At 43.5% G+C, this 22,500-nt stretch overlaps 3 protein-coding genes and 2 long non-coding RNA genes across 6 annotated transcripts in view; 2 read left to right on the top strand and 3 right to left on the bottom strand.

Moving 5' to 3' along the window:
* The window catches only part of LOC123503148 (glutamate receptor 4-like), an 8,860-nt gene extending 7,949 nt beyond the window's left edge, over window positions 1-911 (top strand). Inside the window, exon 7 of the mRNA XM_045252653.1 lies at window positions 531-911. Coding sequence (XP_045108588.1) covers window positions 531-691 — 161 coding nt within the window. The 3' untranslated portion in view covers window positions 692-911. The remainder of the gene's footprint in view (window positions 1-530) is intronic.
* Window positions 1-3,867, bottom strand: part of LOC123502986 (GTP-binding protein 10 homolog) — a 59,086-nt gene extending 55,219 nt beyond the window's left edge. The window contains exon 1 of the mRNA XM_045252302.1: window positions 3,747-3,867. The gene's annotated coding sequence lies outside the window, so the exon portion shown is untranslated. The remainder of the gene's footprint in view (window positions 1-3,746) is intronic.
* Window positions 3,868-4,501: 634 nt separating this feature from the next.
* Window positions 4,502-7,237, top strand: LOC123503219. Its single transcript, XR_006674368.1, has 3 exons — window positions 4,502-4,753; window positions 4,892-5,063; window positions 6,419-7,237. It is a non-coding gene; the product is annotated as an uncharacterized LOC123503219 (long non-coding RNA).
* A 296-nt stretch (window positions 7,238-7,533) lies between these two features.
* On the bottom strand, window positions 7,534-9,652 carry LOC123503166. 2 transcript variants are annotated; one of them, XR_006674355.1, is made up of 2 exons: window positions 9,160-9,652; window positions 7,534-8,556 (listed from the first exon to the last, which is right to left on the bottom strand). It is a non-coding gene; the product is annotated as an uncharacterized LOC123503166 (long non-coding RNA). The 2 variants fall into 2 exon arrangements; XR_006674356.1 differs by having other exon boundaries at window positions 7,534-8,550.
* Window positions 9,653-10,005: 353 nt separating this feature from the next.
* Window positions 10,006-22,500, bottom strand: part of LOC123503189 (FAD-linked sulfhydryl oxidase ALR-like) — a 55,281-nt gene continuing 42,786 nt past the window's right edge. The window contains exon 6 of the transcript XR_006674360.1: window positions 10,006-10,584. The gene's annotated coding sequence lies outside the window, so the exon portion shown is untranslated. The remainder of the gene's footprint in view (window positions 10,585-22,500) is intronic.

Genomic DNA, 22,500 nt, shown 5'->3' with positions numbered 1-22,500 from the left:
TAATAATTAATGTAATTATTATTATTATTATTATTATTATTATTATAATTATTATTATTATCATTATTATTATTATTATAGTTATCATTATTTCTATTATTACTTTACCCTTACTTTCTGCGGAATGATAGGAAGCAAAGTTTTCTTACAAAGCCACAGGTAAAATTCAAGATAGTTGCCGACTATAATGATTTAATGCACATACCATGGACTACTTGTGAGCCAAGTTTCAAACATTAGCAAGAGTGCACGATTATTCTTAAAACTTGCGGCCATACTAACTGTAGTCATAAATCAGAGTAACTGTGCTTCAAGACCGAAAAGTCGCTTCACTATCGCTATGAATCACTATCGCTATGAATTGCTGTTGGCGTGAAAAACACATTGTACTTATATGAAACTTTTTTTTTTTTTACCAACATGAATAGAATGTTACATTTCTATTCTCTTAGCCACATTGATTTTCTTACTTTTTCTGACATAGTCAGTGTTCACGCTAATCTTGGATTACTCTTCCTTCTATCCCTGAGGGCTACTTCTAGCTTCGGGTGTTTTCCTGAGCGAAGTGTTCCGCGGAACACGGCGGCCAAGCAGAGCAAAGCCACCGGCACTACAGCGCGCCACCTCCCAAACCCAATCACGGTTTGCCTCAGCCACAATCCTGCGGGAACATGCACGCCTGTCATTCTGAGAGGCGGTGGCGCCAATTAGCACCTTCTAGGATGGTCTAATCGTGTCTCGTACGGATATATGTGTTTAATAATGATTATGAGTTATCAATGATTATGTTATCAATGAAATACAACATCCCACACTCTTGTTAACTGGTAAGAACTCTGTGACTGGAATGAAAGACATGTCATGTTTTGTACCTGGCGAACACAATGAAGCTATTAAACATATCAACAGCCTATGATTTCTTTCCACTTGAAATTAACACAAAATAACTTGGGCCGAGTCATTAAGGAGTTCTAAAATACGCGGTGAGAACAGCTGAGATCAGACAGATGTTCGGACGGTCACACCTGTCTGTCCGTCTCGGGTGCACACACTCACGAATAGGAGATACAGTTCTTCACAGACGTAATGGTGGCGACTCATGATTTGTGCTGAATCTGCACGCACCCTCAAGAAACCCGCTTGATCGTACTGTTCACTGGGGCTTGGTGAGAAAATACCGTCAGAGGAGAAGAGAAGTAAGAGTGAGTATTTACATAAACTGCTTCCTCTTCTTTTTTCTTCCATTCATTATCTCATTTTGTCACAAATACTCTCTCTCTCTCTCTCTCTCTCTTGATGATGAGCGTGGTGGTTTGTAGGAGCGTGACTTGTAGACGAATAGGCCTGATGGTGGTGGTGGTTGTGGGTGACCTGCACGCAGACCTGTACGAATGCCAGGACGGGCCCTTCTGCTGCACGAGGCGCGCTGCCCTGTTACCCGCGCGGGAACACCCATAGCCACGTCAGAGAACTGCTACCGGATTCTCCCTACCGGGACTCACCAGTCGGTGCCGCGGCAACCTTCGCCTCCAGCAGCTTGCCATGCACTTACGCCACGGCGCTACTAACCTACTGCGTTGGGCAGCGTAGCGTGACAGTGTGGGAGGCGGTGTTCCACGGCGACGGCACCGCCACTCAACCATCGCGATAATAACGGTAACAATACTTATAACAATAATGAACAGAAAAGTCTGTACTACGCCTAGCACTCAGTAAGTCACGCAGTCTAGGTATTAATAACACACGTCCCTCAAACCTGAGAAATTGAGGTAGGTAGTGGTCTTCACCACGCCATCACTTCCAGGCACTATAGGAGGGAGACTCACTACCGGGGAGTAGACCGCGTCCTCACGGTTAAGCTCCTCCAGGCAACTGGAGTAGGAGGCGGTGGTGGATGTGGCGTGAGTGTAGTGCATGTGTGGAGTAATGTGTTTCACTACCATACACAACTGTGATTCTTGTTTGTGTTTGAGGTCAGAATGTTGGGGCAAATTTAACAGATCACTAGCAGGCATTTAGTGGTGCAGTGGTTTTCGCGCGTGACCGAATCAACAGAGTACAATTTGAAACCAAGCCAATGATCACAGTGTAAATCCTCGCTAATGTGTTGGTTACGTACGTGGGGAAGGTAAAACAGTGGTGACCTGTTCTTTGAGTCAGTCTCGTACATCAAGTTATTTAAAAGATTTCTATCCACCGTAGATGATCGAGAAGCCATCCCCGGACACATCAAGACCCGGTTTCCATTAAATTATTCCTTCCTAATATTCTAGACGTAATCTTTGCTCCGTACCAATGCTCTCCCTTTCAGTTCAGAACACTGCACTGCCTAAAGGTCAGCTTGTGTGTCTTTACTGCTGACAGATGACCTGTGTATAGTGTGTACATTGACAGGAGGCTCCACACCCCACTAGGTAAAGTCGTGTACAATGAATGAACGAACGAAAAAAAAAAAACGAAAATTATAACAAACTGATTCTGATTGATTGACCACGTTCCCTTCTCTCAGGTCCCTGAGAGGAGGCCACCAGGAAAGGAGTCAGACACCACAACCACCACCACCATCACCACCACCACGCTGAGGAGGCCACAGACATGAAGATTGTGATCATACTATTGTTACTGGTCAGTACCTAAATATTGCCCACGTGAAGGTTATGCATCCTTACCATAAAGATATTGATGCTTTTCAGTCTTGCTTTTCATCATCACTTACTTCGTGTACAATGAGGTAGAGGCTTTCATAGTGTGTGTGTGTGTGTGTGTGTGTGTGTGTGTGTGTGTGTGTGTGTGTGTGTGTGTGTGTGTGTGTGTAATTCACCTCGGTCGTCTGGTGGTCACCCAGCCAGTCTTCCCCATTACGGAGCGAGCTCAGAGCTCATAGACCGATCTTCGGGTAGGACTGAGACCACAACACACAATAAAGGCGCCTATGTAGCTTATTTTTTTATTTACATTCTGTTAATTTTTTTCTATCTTGACTACATTGTTGTCTATTTTTTTTTTTTTTCCTTTTCCATCTTTATTCCTATTTCTATTATCTCTATTCCTACTTATATTTTTCTGTATCTTTTTATACCTTCTATATTCTCTTTACTCGTATTTCTACCGATCTTCTCTCTATTCACATTTCTCAGTAGTGTTCTGAATCTATATTCCTTTCTTTGAACACAGTAATACCAACAACGGTTGTGAACCCTAGAGGTGCGCATGTCACCTACATGTATAAGCTGTTACAGCGTCTAATGGAATAATTTCCTTTTTTTTTCATATGGTGTAATGAAAAATCCTGTATTTCTTACTTCTACCAACACGATTCAAAAGTTAAAAAAGCTAGAGCATTATAGTTTACGAATGAAAATGTACGTGTAAAGTGTGTGGGAAGAAGTTATCCTCATTATGAAGTGTTGTTAAGTAGTAATTAAGATGGTTCTTTAATGAGGCTAACAAAACCAGCTGTATTCTGTAACATTAGGTTCTGTGTCACAAAGGCTAGTATTAACACCATGGCCACAGGATAAAAGACAATCAAAGGAAGATCTACCTATATAGCGTAGTGCATAGAATATGTGCATGGCTAAGGGCGTTGGGCAGGCTAAGGTATTCTTTAATGAGGTTATCAAGACCAGCTGTATTCTGTAACATTAGGTTCTGTATCACAACGGCTAGTATTAACACCATGGCCACTAAACATAAGATAAAGGATAGTTATACATGGTTATGGGAACTGGCGTTGGGTGGCTTACGTGACGGAGAGACGGGCGGAGGGAGGCGGGTGGTTCTGCAGCCAGGCACGGTGGATGGGAGTGGAAGGAAGGCAGGCAGGGTGGAAGGAGACGGTTGGGACTTGGGAGCCAGGTAGGAGGGGATAGGGGGAGTGTGTGACGTGAGGGTAACAAGCAGTTAGCCAGCCTCTTGTTCCATGTCCGTGTGCGAAAGTATGGCAAGAAAACAAATCGAGTGTGTTACATCATTAATTTCCTCCCAATCTCATCTTTCTCTTAGCGCTGAAATGTCTCTCAGTAAGCACAAATTTCCAGTGATGTTATAGTGCGGTGTGGATGTGAGGGCGTGAGGCAAAAGTGTTAGCCAAAGGAAGAGTGGCACATCTGAAGGCAGGCGAGGTGGTGTTACGCCGCTGAAGTATTTAAATCCTCGGTCCTTTGTCTTATGGCGGGGGGCGAGTGTGTGTCAGTGTGTGCGTGCGTGGCGTCGCGGTTAGTTCAGTGATAGTGTGCGTTAGTTGATCCTATTGAATGCGTCTTCCTCGCGTTGGATTTGGTAAGTTGAGGTTGTTATTTAAGCCTCATTATCACTGCAATAAAATACTAAGCCGTTACTTAGCATTAACCTGAACCACGGGACTCCTATACTGATCTCCGTTAATAATGAAATACTAGCTTTGATAACCACACAACACTAACTCCCTCCTTCTCCTCTTTACAGGTGAGTACCCGTATCACAGGTCACACCGTGGGACTGACACCGCTGGAGCAACCCTTTGGAATAAAGTAAAGTACAAATTACGGTTTGCTAGGCGTTAGGTATTAGGCATAGGGCGATAGGCGGCGCGGCTAACCATTCTCTTCCAGGTACAAACTAACCTTCTCTTCCAGGTACATGCTAATTATCTAGTCTTCCTCAGTAATGCCCTGGTTAGCGCACCGTGGCGGCGATCCTGGAGCCTCGTGCTGGTGGTGGTGGTGGTGGCTTGGCTGCCTGGCTGTGGCGGGCGTGCACTTGCTATCACATGGTACGTGAATGGTGGCTTTGTACGGTTATGAAAATAATGTGTACCATTTCTTATCACTTTTTTACTTTAGTCATATATTTTTTTATTATTATTATTTTCGGGTGTGTGTAGTTTTCATATGTTATTTTTCTTTGTCAGGGTAGCGTGGTGGATGCATTCACTGGTCTTGGCTGTGTTGGTGCGTGTTCTGAAGGGATGATGGCAGAGACGCTGGCTGGTAATAACGCCACAGCCACAGCCGCACACAGGGACAAGGTGGATGGGACAAGGTGGATGGAAGTATGCAAATCTCCCAATGAAGAAGGAAAAGGTGAGGAAATGGTTCTATTTTGACGCTCGGTGTGTGTGTGTGTGTGTGTGTGAAAGTAAGATATTATTATTATTATTTCATGACTAAGCAATACTTTTATTTGTTGGAGGTCAAACTAGTCTCTGTCCTTTTCTCGCGGCGCCAGATGACCCTTGGTGTTGCGGCGCCTGAAACAAAATCCATCCATCCATCTCTACTTTTCTCAGGCAGGTCAAACTAATCTCTCTCCTTTTTTCAGCCAGGTCAAACTAATCTCTGTCCTTTTCTCTGCCAGGTCAAACTAATTTCTCTCCTTTTCTCAGGCGGGTCAAACTAATCTCTCCTTTTCTCAGGCAGGTCAAACTAATCTCTCTCCTTTTCTCAGGCAGGTCAAACTAATCTCTCTCCTTTTCTCTACCAGGTCAAACTAATTTCTCCTTTCTCAGGCAGGTCAAACTAATCTCTCTCCTTTTCTCAGGCAGGTCAAACTAATCTCTCTCCTTTTCTCAGGCAGGTCTAACTAATCTCTCTCCTTTTCTCTGTCAGGTCAAACTAATTTCTCTTTTCTCAGGCAGGTCAAACTAATCTCTCTCCTTTTCTCAGGCAGGTCAAACTAATCTCTCTCCTTTTCTCAGGTAGGTCAAACTAATCTCTCTCCTTTTCTCTGCCAGGTCAAACTAATCTCTCCTTTTTTTTCAGGCAGATCAAACTAATCTCTCTCCTTTTCTCAGCCAGGTCAAATTAATCTTTCTCCCTAGCTCTCTTACGTAAGGTTCAGTCTAGCGAAGGGATTTATTAGATCAAGATGTAATCGGACACCGGAATTCTGTTTGAAGGTATGGAGGACTATATAGACGAAATGACTTAACACGGCTATAACTGCAACTATGTGATGGCCGGGAAAAAATAAAAACACAACCAACAATGAAAACTGAATGAGACTATGGAAAGATAAGTAAAATACAAAACAAAATATTATCAGAAAGGTAAAGTAAGAAAGAAAGAAATTGAGTACAGTAGGTAAATTAACAAGTTACAGTGAAAACCGCCTCTATGATTCCACAGGAGAGGAAATTTAATTAGCTTTGCTCTGCGATTAACCATTGTCACTGTAAGACCAACGTTACACTGGAAATTAGGCGCTTTCATGATAATTTGTTATAATGAGGTGACTATCTCAGAAGTGACGGCCACCCCGCACACACACACACACACACACGGGCTAGCGTCGCTCGGCGCTACTTTTGCCTGCTGTGCCTGCCATTGCAAACCTGCCCAGACTCCCAGTCGCTGACATTTTGAGAGATTGACTTGAGATGAGTAAAATGATTAACTGCATACGCCAGACATATATTTTCTCTTTTCTTTCTTTTCAGATGGAATGTTATGCGAGAGGCTACGACAGCCATCTTAGTGGGGTCTGCTGGTGTAGGTAGAAGCTAGAATTGCTCCCTTCGTATGCTACAATGAAAAATCCTTGTTTCTTACTTCTGCATGATTCAAAAAGTTCTTATAGCTAGAACATTCTAGTTTACAAATGAAAATGTAAGTGTAAAGTGTGTAGGAAGAACATCTGTATTCTGTAACACTAGGTTCTGTATCACAAAGGCTAGTATTAACACCATGACCACTCGATATAAGATAAAGGAAGATTAAAACGTGGCTATGGCTATGGACGCTGGCGTCAGGTGGCGGAAGGTTCAGGGTAACCAGGCAGGGTGTATGGGGGTGGAAGTGGAGCAGCGCGGGGCTCACTCCTTCCTGCCCCATCATTACCGTATGTCCTGCTACACCACCACCACTGCAGCTGTCTGTGACGGCAGTACGTGTCTACCCAAGCATAAATATCTATTACAACTATATATTATAAATGAGATACTTTACTTATACAAAATTCAGATATCAATGTATTGGTTATTGTGAGCTCTCTTTTTCATTATCGTGTCTAGCAATGGTTGTTTGTCAAAACAGTAATGTTAGGTAGTTTTGACAGCGAGTGTTTGCATCTTCCGCGGATAAAGATAAAACCGAGGTAGCATCTAAGAGGCAGACTATTACATTCTTTTTGTTCTCTATTTCTATCGCCTCTGTTCATGATTGTGTGTTCTTGACAATACACCAGAGAGAACTGATAAGCAGTACAGGAATATACACATTTTCTCTTGCATATCTATCTTCTTATGTCATATGATCTATCTATGAATCTATCTATCTACCTATCCATCTATCCTAATTCTTTTTATTTTACCTGCATCTGACAAGAAGAATTGCTGAAAGTGACAGACACAAGACCATCACTCAGGACAGAAAAGGCTGCACTATTCCACTGACTTGAATGTAATGGAACAAATATATGAAAATCTTTGCTGGTGTGCTGTTCAAGACTCCTGGAAATTGAAAGGACTGCAAGGCGAGCTACACAACTGTCTAGGGAATACTTTGAGGGAAGGCAGGAAAGAACACCCACTTATCTGGTCAAGAAGAGAAACACTGGTGAACAACAATACATTAGTCACAACTTCACATCTCAGTAGGTACAGTCAGATCTACAGGTGCCTTGGAAGGAATCAGTCATCACACACAGGTACACTTAATTAACCTCTTCAGTACCACAAAACATTTCCATATTCATTCTGCTTACTATTTGGTGATTTTATACAGCTACAGAAACTTATGTGGGGATTAAAATAAAGAAGACTGTCGCTATTAATCTTCTGGCCTTCATAGACCATTCCTAATGTTAACAAAACTGTCTAATCATACCCAAAACTAAGGGTAAAAATGTGTCCCAGTACTGAAGGGGTTAACTAGTGCTCAGATATGCCTCACTGACATTGTTACACTACTCAATCTAATGAAACAGACATTTTAGACTGTAAATACATGTAGCTAAAAATATTATGAGAGACACACTAACTTAAGATGTAAACCAATTATGTCAAAAATATCATTAAAGCAGCACTGGTTAATGGTTATAGAGATAAAAAGATACTTTACAATTACACAAACACCAGTTGCCTAATGAAACTCCAGGCAGTGATTTGATCAAGGGACTCACTCACTCACTCACTCACTCACTCACTCACTCACACACACACACTACAAGTGTCTGCCTCTCCTTACACCTCACAACACAAACACAGTACATACAACACTGCCTGTAAACTCCAATACAACAAAGTACACACCCCTCATAAGATACACAAGGCTAAGTGTAAACTACTACTACTTTGTCTTACAACCCACAATACACAAAGTACATACACACCCCTCACAATACAACAAGTACAAAACTAGGTGTAGACTGCTTCCTTCTACCTTGTATCCCAGTATACAACAAACACACTCCTTACAATAGCAGACCACAGGGGTGTGCTGTCCTTACAGGCACTGCCACACATGACAACAGTGTAGTGTCTGCTGAGGTGCCACTATCATCAATGTATCCTGTGGTGTGGCAGGCCAGCGTAGCATGGAGTCACGCAGGCATCCAACACACACCAACGTCCTGAAACTAAAGCATTCATTAATACATTATCTTCAACACAACACACAGTGAATGGTGACATATACAGTGATGGGAGGCTGGGGGGCTGGCCTGGGCTGTGTGTGTCCTCTCACACCATATCCTGCTGTTATACAAACACTACATACATTTATACATATACAATCCTATATCTATGTATCTTTCACTAAATACCCTTCCATGAGCCCAGTACACACTATGCATCATGTATCAGCCACACTGACAGGACACACACTGGAACGCTGACCTTCACCACCACGTCCTTCCTCTCACACTCACCACCACCACTACAGTCCTTTAGGGTCTTCACAGCCAGCTAGCACCATGCATGGTCTTCTCACCCCTGCAGCCTCACACCTCACACCTAACACCCCCAATGGTGAAGGGGAGTGCCCTAAGTGGTGGTTTGCCTGTCTATGTGTCTGTCTGTTTTTAAAAAGGTGTATGTAGTACCACAGTGACTGACAATGTCCTTAGTTTTGATTCTGACATGGTACTTGAACTGCCAGGTTAGGTAATGGAATAAGGTATTACTACTCCAATCACCTCCACCACTTATGTTTTCACTCTTACTTCCACTTACTTACTTACTTGCTTGCCTGCCATCTTGACCCCCACCACGTCCTGCTGGAGATGGAGAGCCTTGGTGATACCCTCAGGAGACTGCTTCCCACTGAAGGCGTGCTTCACCTGGCTGTGCTGAGGAGCAAAGGCTGGAAGGTCAGGCCAAGATTGGGAGGAGGCAATGGGAGAGAAGAAAGGAAAAGAAACAACAGCCCACCACCACCACCACACACTTCCACAGGCACGGCTGTAGCCCCACCGGTCCACACAACACATCACCTCAAAAGTGGATCTTCACATGCTTGGCAATGTCATCCTTTGTCTTGAAACACTTGCCACAAACATCACACTTGAATTCCCTCAAGCCAGTGTGTCTGAAGGCGTGGCTGTTGAGATCACCAATGGTTAAGAATTTCTTGCCACACTCCTCACATTCATAATTTCTAACACCACTGTGTCTCAGGGTGTGTGTGGTGAGATCACCCCTTTTTTTTTTTCTTTCCACATTGGACTTTTCATAATTTATAACACCAGGGATACTTTTGGGGTACCTCTTCTCAGTGAAATGCCCTGAGTGAGAACACCTACACTGGACCGTGACAGGAATTGTGTGGTGAGACCTCATCACAAACACCATGGTTCCACTGTACCACGGCGGGTGTTGGTGAATTTCTTTCCACATTCCAGACACTCATAATTTCTAACACCACTGTGCCTCAGGGTGTGTGTGGTGAGATTAGACTTTGTGGTGAATTTCTTTCCACATTCCAGACACTCATAATTTCTAATACCACTGTGTGTCAGGGTGTGTGTGGTCAGTTGACTCTTTATGGTGAATTTCTTTCCACATTCCAGACACTCATAATTTCTAATACCACTGTGTGTCAGGGTGTGTGTGGTCAGTTGACCCTTTCTGGTGAATTTCTTTCCACATTCCAGACACTCATAATTTCTAACACCACTGTGTGTCAGAGTGTGTCTGGTGAGGCTACACTTCTCAGTGAATTTCTTTCCACATTCCAGACACTCATAATTTCTAACACCACTGTGTGTCAGGGTGTGTCTGGTGAGGCTACTCTTCTCTGAATTTCTTTCCACATTCCAGGCACTCATAATTTCTAACACCACTGTGTGTCAGAGTGTGTGTGGTGAGATTAGACTTTCTGGTGAATTTCTTTCCACATTCCAGACACACATAATTTCTAACACCAACGTGTGTCAGGGTGTGTCGTCTAAGTCCTTTTCTGGATGTAAAAGTTTTATCACACTGCTGACACACAAACTTTCTCTCTCCTCTGTGGATGGAGCTGCCTGCCTCCAGGTCATTCTTGGCACCATGCCTGAACCTCCCAACACTTGAGGCCCGGCCTCACCCCTCCACTGCAGGAACCCTCTAGGCAGCTGGCCGGATGGAGCCACGTCAGAGCCCAGCAGGGCACCCGGCCTGGACACCTGCAACAACAGTGATGGTGAGGACACTGTGAACCACTGGACACTGGATACTGGCCACAGCCAATAGTAATTATACAGAGAAAAAAAGATCCACTTGAGTGCCAGTCCCTAGGTGAATGCCAAAGAGAAAAATGAAACTTGAGAGGGTAAATGTGTTGGAACCTTCCTCTTGAAAGAGTTCAAGTCCCAGAAAGGTGGAAACACAGAAGCAGGCAGGGAGTCCCAGAGTGTACCAGAGAAAGGGATGAGTGACTGAGAGTACTGGTTAACTCTTGCATCAGAGAGGTGGGAAAAGGAAGAAAGTGTAGTGGGGGGGGGGAGGCATGCAGTTACCTAGACCTGAAGAGCAGTTGGCATGAAAATAGCGGTAGAAGACAGCAAGAGATGCAACACTGCGGTGGTGAGAGAGAGGCTGCACACAGTCACTCAGTCAGTCAGTCAGTCAGAGGAGACACGTTGATAGCATGAAAAACTTTTCATTCCAGCCTGTGTAAAAGAACAGTATGAGTGGACCACCCTCCATACATGTGGTTGCCCCAACCAATAGGAGAGGACCCAAAGTGGCAATTTTTCAGTGTTCGCTGTCTGGTTCATTTGAGGACTGGGTCAGCATCACCTCACGGTACAGACCAGTCGTCTCTAAACACTGTATTACAATGTATCTTATGATTCACCATGCTTTTCCTCCTTCCAGTATTTTTCTGTTGTTATTTCACTATGGTATTTCCTTCTAGTCACTTGAGTTTATACAGCTAACATCATTATATAGAGCAAAATATTGTGGCCTGGTGCACCATGCTCTTTCAGGGGGGGCAGGCAGCACGTGCCGCACTAGTCGGAGTGTTCACGCCGTGTCTGAGGGTGGCTCAAACGCTGGCACTTGTGGCACCTCACATATGAGTGCAGGGAGTACTGTATTTGACGGCATATAGGACGCACTGGCATATAAGATGCACCCCCATTTTAGCAGGTCAGATTCAGGAAAAAAAGTTTTTAGTGTATTTAAGCATATATTCTTGACAGCAGTCTCAAAGCACATTACAGGCATGCAAAGCTTCACAACAGCAATAAACACTGAACACTAAAATAAAGCCTTTTTCTCATAAAGCATCCATTTCATTAAAGGAAAAAAAAAAAAAAAAAACAATCCATTTCATTAAAGGTCACCAACACTAAATGGAAACATTGCTAATAGATGAATGACAAAAATCAAGAAGGAATAAAAATCTGGATGGAATAGACGTTAATTCATTATACCTTAGCAGCAGTGATGCCAACTCCAGGAGAGGTACAATGGTCAGTGCCAACAGTGATCCCGGTTCCCTTTGTGGTACAATTGGAAGCCTGCCCTCTAAGCATACACTACAACACCTGAACTTTTAGATAATGGCTTCACCACGCCCTGCCTGCTAATAGATGTAGGTCGGATCGACCTTGGGTGTCTTGACACTTCATCTAATACTTTCACTATCAATTTCTGCAACACTTCGTTCTAATCAATCTGTGGAACACCACCTCTCCTCTACTAAACCTCATCTTCTCTTCCTAATACACAAAGCAAGCTCTATCCTCATTTTCAATCCAAAGCTGGAAATAACGACACCACTTGCTCTCGTGCCCACAATCTTGAATCTTCAGAATTTTCTACCATCTGGCTAAGACTTCAATGTCACTCTCTAACTAAATTCATCTGTGCTGTATACCTCTCACCTAATTCCTCTGACTATGTAAAATTCTTTGACTATTTGACTTCCAAGGTGGAGCACATCTTATCTCACTTTCCTTTTGCTGAGATCTCCATTTTAGGGATTTCAATGTTCACCACCAGCTTTGGCTTTCATCTTCTTTCACTGACCAACCTGGTGAACAAACCTTCAACTTTGCTATCCTTCATGACCTAGAGCAGCTAGTGAGTTCCCTACCCGTATTCCTGACCGCCTTGGAGACACGCCCAACATTCTTGATCTTTTCCTAACCTCCAACCCTTCTGCTTACTCTGTTAAACTTTCCTCTCCGTTGGGCTCCTCCGACCACAATCTAATTTCCGTTACCAGTTCTATCACTCCAGTGCAGCCTCAGGACCCGCCTAAGCGGAGGTGCTTCTGGCATTTTAACTCTGCTAAGTGGGAGGAACTAAGGCAGTACTATTCTGATTTCCCTTGGGATGATTATTGTTTTCATGTCAGAGATCCTTCTCTTTGTGCCGAGCGCATAACAGAGGTGATTATCTCTGGCATGGAGCTATACATTCCTCATACTTTCTCTAACCCTAAAGCTAAAAAGCCTTGGTTTAACTCTGCTTGTTCTCGTGCTGTCAATGATAGAGAGGCGGCTCACAAACGGTTCCGTAGCCATCCAACTGCTGAAACTCATGCCCTATATATTTCTGCCCGTAATCATGCCAACTCTACAGCTGTCTCTTCTTTTTCTAAAGCTGAACTCTTCGCTCAAACCTTTGCTACCAACTCAACTTTGGATGATTCTGGGCATATTCCTCCTACTCCTCCACCCTCTGACTACTTCATCCCTAAAATTAAAATTCTTTATAAAGACGTTTTCCTGGCCCTCTCTGGCCTTGATTCTCGGAAGGCTTACGGTCCGGATGGAGTCCCTCCTGTTGTTCTCAAAACTGTGCTTCCGAACTCGCTCACTGCCTGGTCAAACTCTTTCATCTGTGTCTCTCTACTATTTATCCTTCTTGCTGGAAGTTTGCTCACATTCAACCTGTCCCTAAAAAGGTGACCACTCCAATCCTTCTAACTACCGCCCTATAGCTTTGATTTCCTGCCTTTCTAAAGCCTTTGAGTCTATCCTTAATAGGAAGATAATGAGGCATCTATCAGCTCACAACCTTCTCTCTGATTGCCAGTATGGTTTCCGTAAAGGCAGATCTACTGGTGATCTTCTTACTTTCCTAACTGAATCTTGGTCATCCTCTTTAGGGACTTCGGTGAAACCTTTGCTGTCGGCCTTGACATATCGAAAGCCTTCGATAGAGTCTGGCACAAATCTTTAATTTCTAAACTACCCTCCTACGGATTCTATCCTTCTCTCTGTACCTTCATCTCCAGTTTCCTTTCCGATCGTTCTATTGCTGCTGTAGTAGACGGTCACTGTTCTTCCCTAAAACTATCAACAGTGGTGTTCCACAGGGTTCTGTCCTATCACCCACTCTCTTTCTATTATTCATCAATGATCTCCTAAATCTGACTCAATGCCCTATCCACTCCTATGCTGATGATACCACCTGCATTATTCAACAGCGTTCAACAGACGCCCAACCCAACAACAATTAAATGACTCAAGGCGAGATATCTTTCAGCAGAGAAAACCTGGTTTTGTTCAATGCCTCAAAAACTCAATTTCTACAACTATCTACTCGACATAACCTTCCAGACAACTATCCTCTCTTCTTCAATAACACTCAACTTCCCCTCTCCTCTACATTAAACATGGAAATTTCACATCTCTACTTGCTAAATCAGCTTCCAAGAAGTTAAGCTGCTTGCTCTGTACAAGGGCCTTAGTGGAGTATGGCTCTCATGTCTGGGGGATCCACACACAGCTTTACTAAACAAGGTGGAATCTAAAGCTTTTCGTCTTATCAACTCTTCTCCTCTAACTGACTGTCTTGATTCTTTAAGTCACCGCCGCAATGTTGCATCTTTAACCGCTGTTTTCATGCTGTCTGCTCTTCTGAACTTGCTAACTGCATGCCTTCCCCTCCTGCGGCCTCGCTGCACAAGACTCTCTACTTCTTCTCATCCCTATTCTGTCCATCTTCCTAATGCAAGAGTTGTATCTTCACTCCTTCATTCCCTACACTGGTAAACTCTGGAACTCTCTACCTGTGTCTGTATTTCCAATACGTTAACTGGATAGATTTTTTGTTTTCTCTTTCTATACTTGTAATGTAAAAAAAAAAAAAAAAAAAAAGATGGCATAGAAGCAATCATTTTGCGATAATTTGTTTTTAAAGACTCAGTCATAATAAGATAATTTGTTTTCAAAGTAACGGCAATAATACTGTTAATAATAATAATACAAGCAATAAAATAATGATGCGTGAGTTTAGGTTAGGTAGAAGCACTGATCGTAAGTTGGGTTAGTGTGTCTCGGGAGCCCATGGGAGGTCTCAACTTCATGTATAAGACGCAGGGTGATTTTATGAGCCAAAATTTAGGAAAAAAAAGTGCGTCTTATATGCCGTCAAATACGGTATTTGCCCTGTTGGGCGTGTGCTTGGTGCTGCTGCTACTGCTGTCCTCCAGCAGGTCACGTTGGGGGTGACAGGGTGCCTTCATGGAAAGTCACTTCCTGGCTCTTCACCACCGACTAGGTGAGGCGCCAGTACACAAACACACAGCATAGCAAGTAGAGAGGTTGCACAGGTCAGGATGTAACCTGACCTCACTGGGCCAGCGAAGGTGACCTACAACCACCTTGGTGGTTGTAGGTCAACTCAATGTAACTAGTGATGAGTATATTTGAAATTTCAAGAAACTTGTGAAACATTTCATTAGCAACAAGTCACAAAAATTCAAATTCCCGGTCTTCAGAAATAAAAAAATGACTAATTTGTTTGTAGTTGCCATAGCAGCAACATCTTCTGGTGTGGTTGGGGTGTGCACTGACCAGGCATTATGATGCCAGGATAACAGAAAGACAACTTGTGGAACTTTTAGAACCATAGCAGGTTGACAATTGCTCCCTTCCGCCCACTCTATCGTCACCTGAGTTGAGTATTATCTCTAAAATGTTGCCAGATGTTCGGAAGGTTGGCTCCAACTCAACTCAATCAGGAGGGTTCACAAGTGACTCAGTGTGGCTGGAAGGTTCAATGTAAACGACCCTCACAAAATATGAAACGCAGAAAGAAATTGGTGCGGGAGAAGGGGTTGGCAAGAGTGCAGATCGATGAGTGGCTAGGGAAGGGGTTAACAAACAGAGCAGCGTGCCTCTTCTTGATATTTACCATCTAACCTAACCTAACCTAACAGGGCACTGCATCCCCCTGGAAACCAACCAAGCATATTAACTTAGCCTGGATCCCCTCAGGGATGCTAACCAGTCCTAACCCAACTTGCAATAACACTGTGTGATAAATAAATTAATAAATAAAATGTAATGGTGCCTACCGTTCAAGGGGCTATTATGTCACGTTACTGGCCTAGGATCTGGTTTAGGGAGTCTTTAAGGGAAGTGGTCGTGGCTAGGGACGTTTACCTGCTCACACTCGTAGGCTACATTTCTCAGCAAAATCCGGCACTGTAAGCGTCACCAGACCACAATTGTCTTGCTAACCATTATGATAGACAGACTACTTTTAACGCGGAGTAATGTAATAGTGTACTGGGGCTGTGTATTGTTCCGCCCCAAGGGACGCCACGCTCAGTCTGGTTCCTAACGCAGCTTAATTAAGGAAAAGGCTCACGCTCTGTTTGGCAATCTGCTTGCCTTCTTTGACTGGCCCTCCTGTCCTGCACAGCCAGTCTAGTTCTACAGTCTACTGTCTACAGTCACACTCCAGTGTGTGGACTGTAATTATACATCATCACGCTTGCTACAAGCTCCATCTAGCCGCTACCGACTACAAGTGTCTCTCTCGTCGCCAGCTACTTCTCAAGCCTTTCCACGGCCGCTCGCTACCAAGCCTCCAGTACATTTTGTATCCTACAATAAACACAGGGAAGCTCCCCCAGTGTTTCTCTTCAGTCACACCAGAACATATTGATGGTGCCAGCGGTACCAGGGCACCATTCCATCCCTTGTCTTACTAGTAAATCAGCGCGTGTCATCTCTGCAACCCAAAAACTCCCCCATCGCCAAAAATGTCCACACTTGCTAGGGTAAAAGTCAACTTTTCAAACACTAAGCATTTGTCATCCACCCTCCCCACCCCACACACACACACACACACACACACACACACACACACACAACAGAGTGTAGAAAAAGAAGTAGAAGAAATATACAGACTTGGGAAATATAGTGAGGGGACTAAAAGACCACTAAAAGTTAAAATGCGACAAGTAGGGGTGGAAGAAATATTAGCGAGGACTGGAAAGCTGGCTGGTATGACAGCATATAACAACATTTGGATGAGGAGAGATATGAACTAGGAAGAAAGGGACAAAGAGAGAGAGGACTGAGAAGTGAAGCGAAGGAAAAAAAAAAACATAAGGACAGAGAACAAGATGAAGAAATTCTACTGGAGAGTGCTGGATATGAGGCTGAGGAAATGGTATATTTGGGAAGGGGAAGGAAAGCATTAGGAGTCATGTATACAAACATAGATGGGTTTACATCAGGAAGGTTCGAAGTGAGAGATCATACATTGGAAAGAGGACCAGACGTGGTATGTAGAACAGAAACAAAGTTAAGTGAAGACGACCAAGTGAATCTTCAAGAGCAGGGATATAATGTTTGGAGGAGAGACAGGAGAAAAGCAGGAGAAGGAGTATTGGTAATGGCTGGAGAGGATATATTCGTGGAGGTGGTACAGTATGGAGATGGACTGGCAGAGGTTTTGAGCTTAACAATTAGGACCAGTGGGAGGGAAAGGAGGAGTATTATAGTAACATATGTGCCACCCAAGACTAATACATGGAGGCTTGATATCCACAAAGAAATGCAAAATGAAGTGCTAAATTGCTTGCACAATATGTTAAGGAAGGACAGAAGAGTGCCACTTGTTGGGGATCTAAACTGCAAACATGTAAATGGGGAAGAAATGGATTAAGTTAGATTGGATGGTTCTCTGACAGTTGGAGAAGAAATTGACTCCTTTTCATCCCTGTAGTAGAGGCGGCCTTGGAATGTCATGCAGTGTGGTTTAGTACTCTCTGGCAGCAGTTTGATGAAATGCCTAGTTATTGGTCTTTGATATCTGGGAAAGCATGAAGTTGAGTAATGTGTTGCAAAAGAGATCAGAAATCAACAAAATCACACAAAAAATGTCTGACAATACTTTGGTGGCGGCGAGCGTTGCTTTGTTATTGTTGTGCAGCGTTTCCACCGATTCACTACCCTTGGATTTGGGTCCGTTGCAAAGGCTGCTCCCCGACATTAAGGCTCGTTTACACGGGGCAAGTAGAGAGGTAAGGCAAGTATGCAAGTTGCCTGCCCTAATTTTGGAAAGGCAAGTAGCTAGGCAAGTACTGTTTACACATAAGCAAGTGATTTGAGCAAGTAACCTCTCAGTTTGTGCTGGACATTTGACCTATACACATGCACCCCAACACTCAGGCAATGGATTGTGTAAGGCAGGGGTTCTCAACCTGGGGTACGCGTACCCCCAGGGGTACGTGAGAGGAATTTTTGGGGTACGTGGCGGGTTTCTCAAAATGCTTCAGTTTTAAATAGCAGCAAATTCGTTTGTAGTATACAATGTGTCCTTCACTAGAACCAGGACACGTTAACAACGTTAACAAGGAAACTCTTGGAGTTATATCACTTGAGAGGAAGCTCTCTTGGATTACAGTTGCCACACAACCTTGCAAACCTATAATATTTGCTCCGATTTCTTATTTTATATGTTATTCACACACACAGTGACTTATTTATCACTGTTACTAGTTACAAGTTGCAACTAGCTGCAAGCAACACTAGTTCACTGCCATAATGATCGAAAATTGTCTGATATAGTTCCTTTTTGGTAAATGCATTGCATGTTAGTCACATATAGTGTCTCCCTGTGAGGTACCAGTTCCTATCGACACTACCTCATAGAAACATACTAATATTAATTAAAAATTGTGTCTGCTCCACATATATAACACAATTTAAACTTAATAAACTAAGTCAATAAACCATGCATTTATTGTTACCCTTCCTGACGCTGCATTGTGGGTAAGGGGTACGTGATCAATACTGAAAGACTTCGAGGGGTACATCACATTAAAAAAGTTGAGAAGAAGAAGAATTAACCTGTGCAGAAGCGAGGTGAAATGTGTGTTAAGGTTCCGTGCTGTATTTAATTAAGTCTCTAGAAATGAAAGATCTTGGTACACCAGACAATTATGTTTTGCTCTATATTATGATGTCAGTCGTATAAACTCAAGTAACTATAAAGAAATACCATGGTAGAATAAGAACAGAAAAATACTGGTAGGAGTAAAACCCTGGCAAATCAATAGATACATCGTAATACAGTGTTTAGAGACGATTACTCTGTACCGCGAGACGATACTGACTCTCTCCTGCGAACACTGAAATTGTGACAGTTTGGGTCCTCTCCTATTGATATTAATCAAAGTATTGCGATTTATTCACAATAGTAATATATTACACTCCGACGGAACACGGGCCTAATGTGTTTGAGATGTGGCATTTTGTTATAGTACATTTCGCTCTATATAGCGACTGTTTAGGACTAAAAAACTGTAGCTTCAGGTAGATATTCAATAATGTTATCTATCGATTTTCAGTCTTAAAGTAGGGAAAATTACGAATATTGATGCATTTCTTTTATAGTCCTCCTTGCTTCTCGAAAAGGTGCACGAATTTAGAAAAGGTTGAAGAACACTAAACTGTACCCTGAAAAAAAATACAGTAAAAGAGATAAGATAAAATGACCAACATCTCTATTATTACGGAGGCTAATAATAATACCAAGACTAATTAAGTAATTCAGAGATAACGAAACGAACGACGATCACGAGAGCTTCCACGATAACAGTGTGTACGATAAGATTTGATTCCAGATTCCTCGATAGCGCTCCGAGTTTCCAAGATAACAATGGCATTCCAGTTTCCTCGATAGCGATGCAAGTTTCCAAAATGACGATGCCTTTCCATGATAAAGATGCCCTTCCAGTTTCCAAGATAATAATGCGAGTTTCCACGATCAAGATGCAATTCCAGTTTCCACGGGAACGATGCGGGTTTCCACGATGTCGATGCGGTTCCAGTCCTCACGATGCGATTTCAAGACACAATATTGAAGTCCACTTGCCTACACAGGTACTGGGACGAACCCTTTCACCCCGTAAGGATCCACCCAACACCCTTGAGTGCGAGTAAAGTGACGCTGCCACCTTCCTGCGCTGCAATTGAAGTCCACTTGCCTACACAGGTGCTGGGATGAACCCTTTCACCCCGTAAGGGTCCATCCCACACCCTTAGGTGCGAGGAGAGTGGCGCTGCCACCTCACTGCGACGCAATTGAAGTTCACTTGCCTACACAGGTACTGGGGCGAACCCTTTCACCCCGTAAGAGTTCACCCCAGACCCGTGAGTGCGAGGAGAGTGACGCTGCCACCTTACTGCGCCTCACACGGGTAGCCATGAGCATAACCCGCCACACTCCACTCCCCAAACACTGTCAGTGAGTCCTTTTCACCCCGTAAAGGACCACTGGTACGGTCAGTGCCTGGCTCATGGCGCACAGCGTGCCCTCGTTCATGGCGAGTTGTTCAGCCCGATGTCATTATAAGCAGAGGTCCTGTACACCACTCACCACCAGACTCTATGCAAGGAGCCCTTATCACCCTTAAAGGCCCCTCACGGCATCATCTGATGGACGGTAGACACGGCACCCTGCTTAAGGCGACGCCTTGCCTAGTATGAGGCGCTGCAAGTTGACAACAATCAGTGAGCTTGAAGCCGCGAAGGAAAATGAGTCCACGCTAACAATGGGATTCCACGACAGGTTGCGATTCCAGTGTCCACGGTACAGATGTGTTTGTTGAGGATAACGATCCGTTTATCGAGGCTAACGGTGCGGCGATGGCGATGGCGAAACGATCCAAAGTATTATTACCTACACAGGTACTGGGACGAAACTTTTTACCCAGAAAGGGTCAACCCCAGTCCCGTGGTTATGAGAGCAGTGACGATGCAACCTTGCAATGCCTCACACAGGTCGCCATGAGCAATGACCCGCCACACACCACTCCCCAAACGCTGTCATGAAGTGAGTCCTTTTTACCTAACCTAACCTAACCTAACCTAATCTAACCTAACCTAACCTAACCTAACGTAAAGGACCACTGGTACTGTCAGTGCCTGGCTCATGGCGCACAGCGTGCCCTCGTTCATGGCGAGTTGTTCAGCCCGGTGTCATTATAAGCAGAGGTCCCGTACACACCACTCACCATCATATTCTATGCAAGGAGCCCTTATCACCCCTTTAGGGCCCCTCACGGTACCATCCGGTGAGTGGTAGACATTGATCTCTTGCTTATGGCGACCCTTGCCTAGTGTGATGCGCTGCAAGTGGACGACTAGTAGTGAAGCTTGAGGCCACCAAGGAAAAGCAGGACCTGCAGCCAGTTCCTGCCTTGGGCCCCAGGCCGGACCCGACGGCCACCTCCTTCCCCCGTGCGGCGCCCAAGGCCGTCACGGCCCTCAAACATCTTTAGGCCGAAAGTTCTCAATCGTCGTTTTAATTTTGATTCGAATATAAAATCGTCGATGGTAAATGAAAAATAGCTTTGGTGTGAAAGTGTGCAAGAGTTAGCTGATTAATGAAACAAGGTGAGGCAGCTTTGCTCCGGAGTATTTAGTGTACTTTGCATGTTGCTGCCTTGAATGTGTACGTGTTTGTAGGTAACTGGATAGAAACAGTAGACCAATGGTAGTTGTGTAGCTATTGGGGAACTTTTGAAAATTAGTTAAGCTTCTGGATAGAGTGGATGAGTGCACACAGGTTTGCGTGTCTTATACATAAACTGCCACTTGTAAACATAAATTTTTCTATTTCATGCTCTTAGAAAAAGCAAACTTAGTTTTCTTTATTTCCCTGATCACAATGACGTGTAAATATCAATGTTTCAATCATAAGGAAACACTAGGAGAGGACCCAAACTCCCGTTGAAGTTGCCAGATTCAACAGATATCGTAATATTTCACAGAAAAGATGGTCAACTGCATATCGTATATTTTTGGATATTCTTTTGTCACATAAGGAGATATCAAGATAGGTAAAGTATTTCTAAACATGTATCTACGACAAAAACGCTATAATAGTAGAGTTAGGTTATAACTATGCATTGTGTTTTTTATATACCATCTTGCTCTATTCCTGGAACAAAGATTACTTCTTCCTCAATTGATAGCTCGAAGTTAGTTTGATATTTTCTTTCCTTCTAGGTTAGTAAGTAGACTACAAGACACCATGAACCTATGAAGCCCCGTAAATGAGATTATTTTCATAACTTAGAAATCAAAGTCTGATAATGAGATTGTCTATTGCCAACCAAACCGTTCTGCATAGACGTCTTCAGCGTCATAGAGACCTAATGATGTTAGCTCATGGACAGTGGCCATCCTGACAGCGCGAAACCACAGGGGGTTCATAAGAAGATTTCCAGGGGTACTTAGATGGCTGATCTAATAAAATCCTTTGCAGTGCCATTGCATATTGAGTTCCATGTTCCATGTGACAATACTGGGGGTACTGGTAGATGGTCTTATAACTCAGGGGGTTCTTAACGATAAAAAGGTTGAGAACCCCTGGTGTAAGGGATGTGATATAAAATGTGTCTCGAGTACTGTATGGTGAAATATTAGAAATACTTGAGGAGGAAATTCAGAAAGAAAAACGAATATGGGTGAGGGAATGGATAAAACGAAGAGATGAACGTGGAGCTTCAGCATCACTTTTGAGAGAACTTTATGCGGAAGATCACAATGAATACAGAGCATGCTTAATTTTCTGCTTTACTTCATTTATCCCAAAGTTTTCCATTTCCAATTTCATAGATATGTCATTCAAAGCACTCTGTCGTGCCTGTTTGTTTCGATATATTTCACTGCGCATGTTCCAGACATTCATGCATGCTCTTTATATAACATCACAAACTTGCATGTGACTTCATCCTTCCACCTTCCAGGCATTTCTGCGAATGCCTAGAACACAGCAATTGACAATATACAAATTGTGTGTGATCTCCACAATTCCTGTAGTACAAC

The sequence above is a fragment of the Portunus trituberculatus genome, chromosome 13 (assembly GCF_017591435.1).
Source record: "Portunus trituberculatus isolate SZX2019 chromosome 13, ASM1759143v1, whole genome shotgun sequence".
Lineage (NCBI taxonomy): Eukaryota > Metazoa > Arthropoda > Malacostraca > Decapoda > Portunidae > Portunus > Portunus trituberculatus.
The sequence above is the reverse complement of the archived record's forward strand: the minus strand, read 5'-3'. Positions and strand labels throughout refer to the sequence as shown.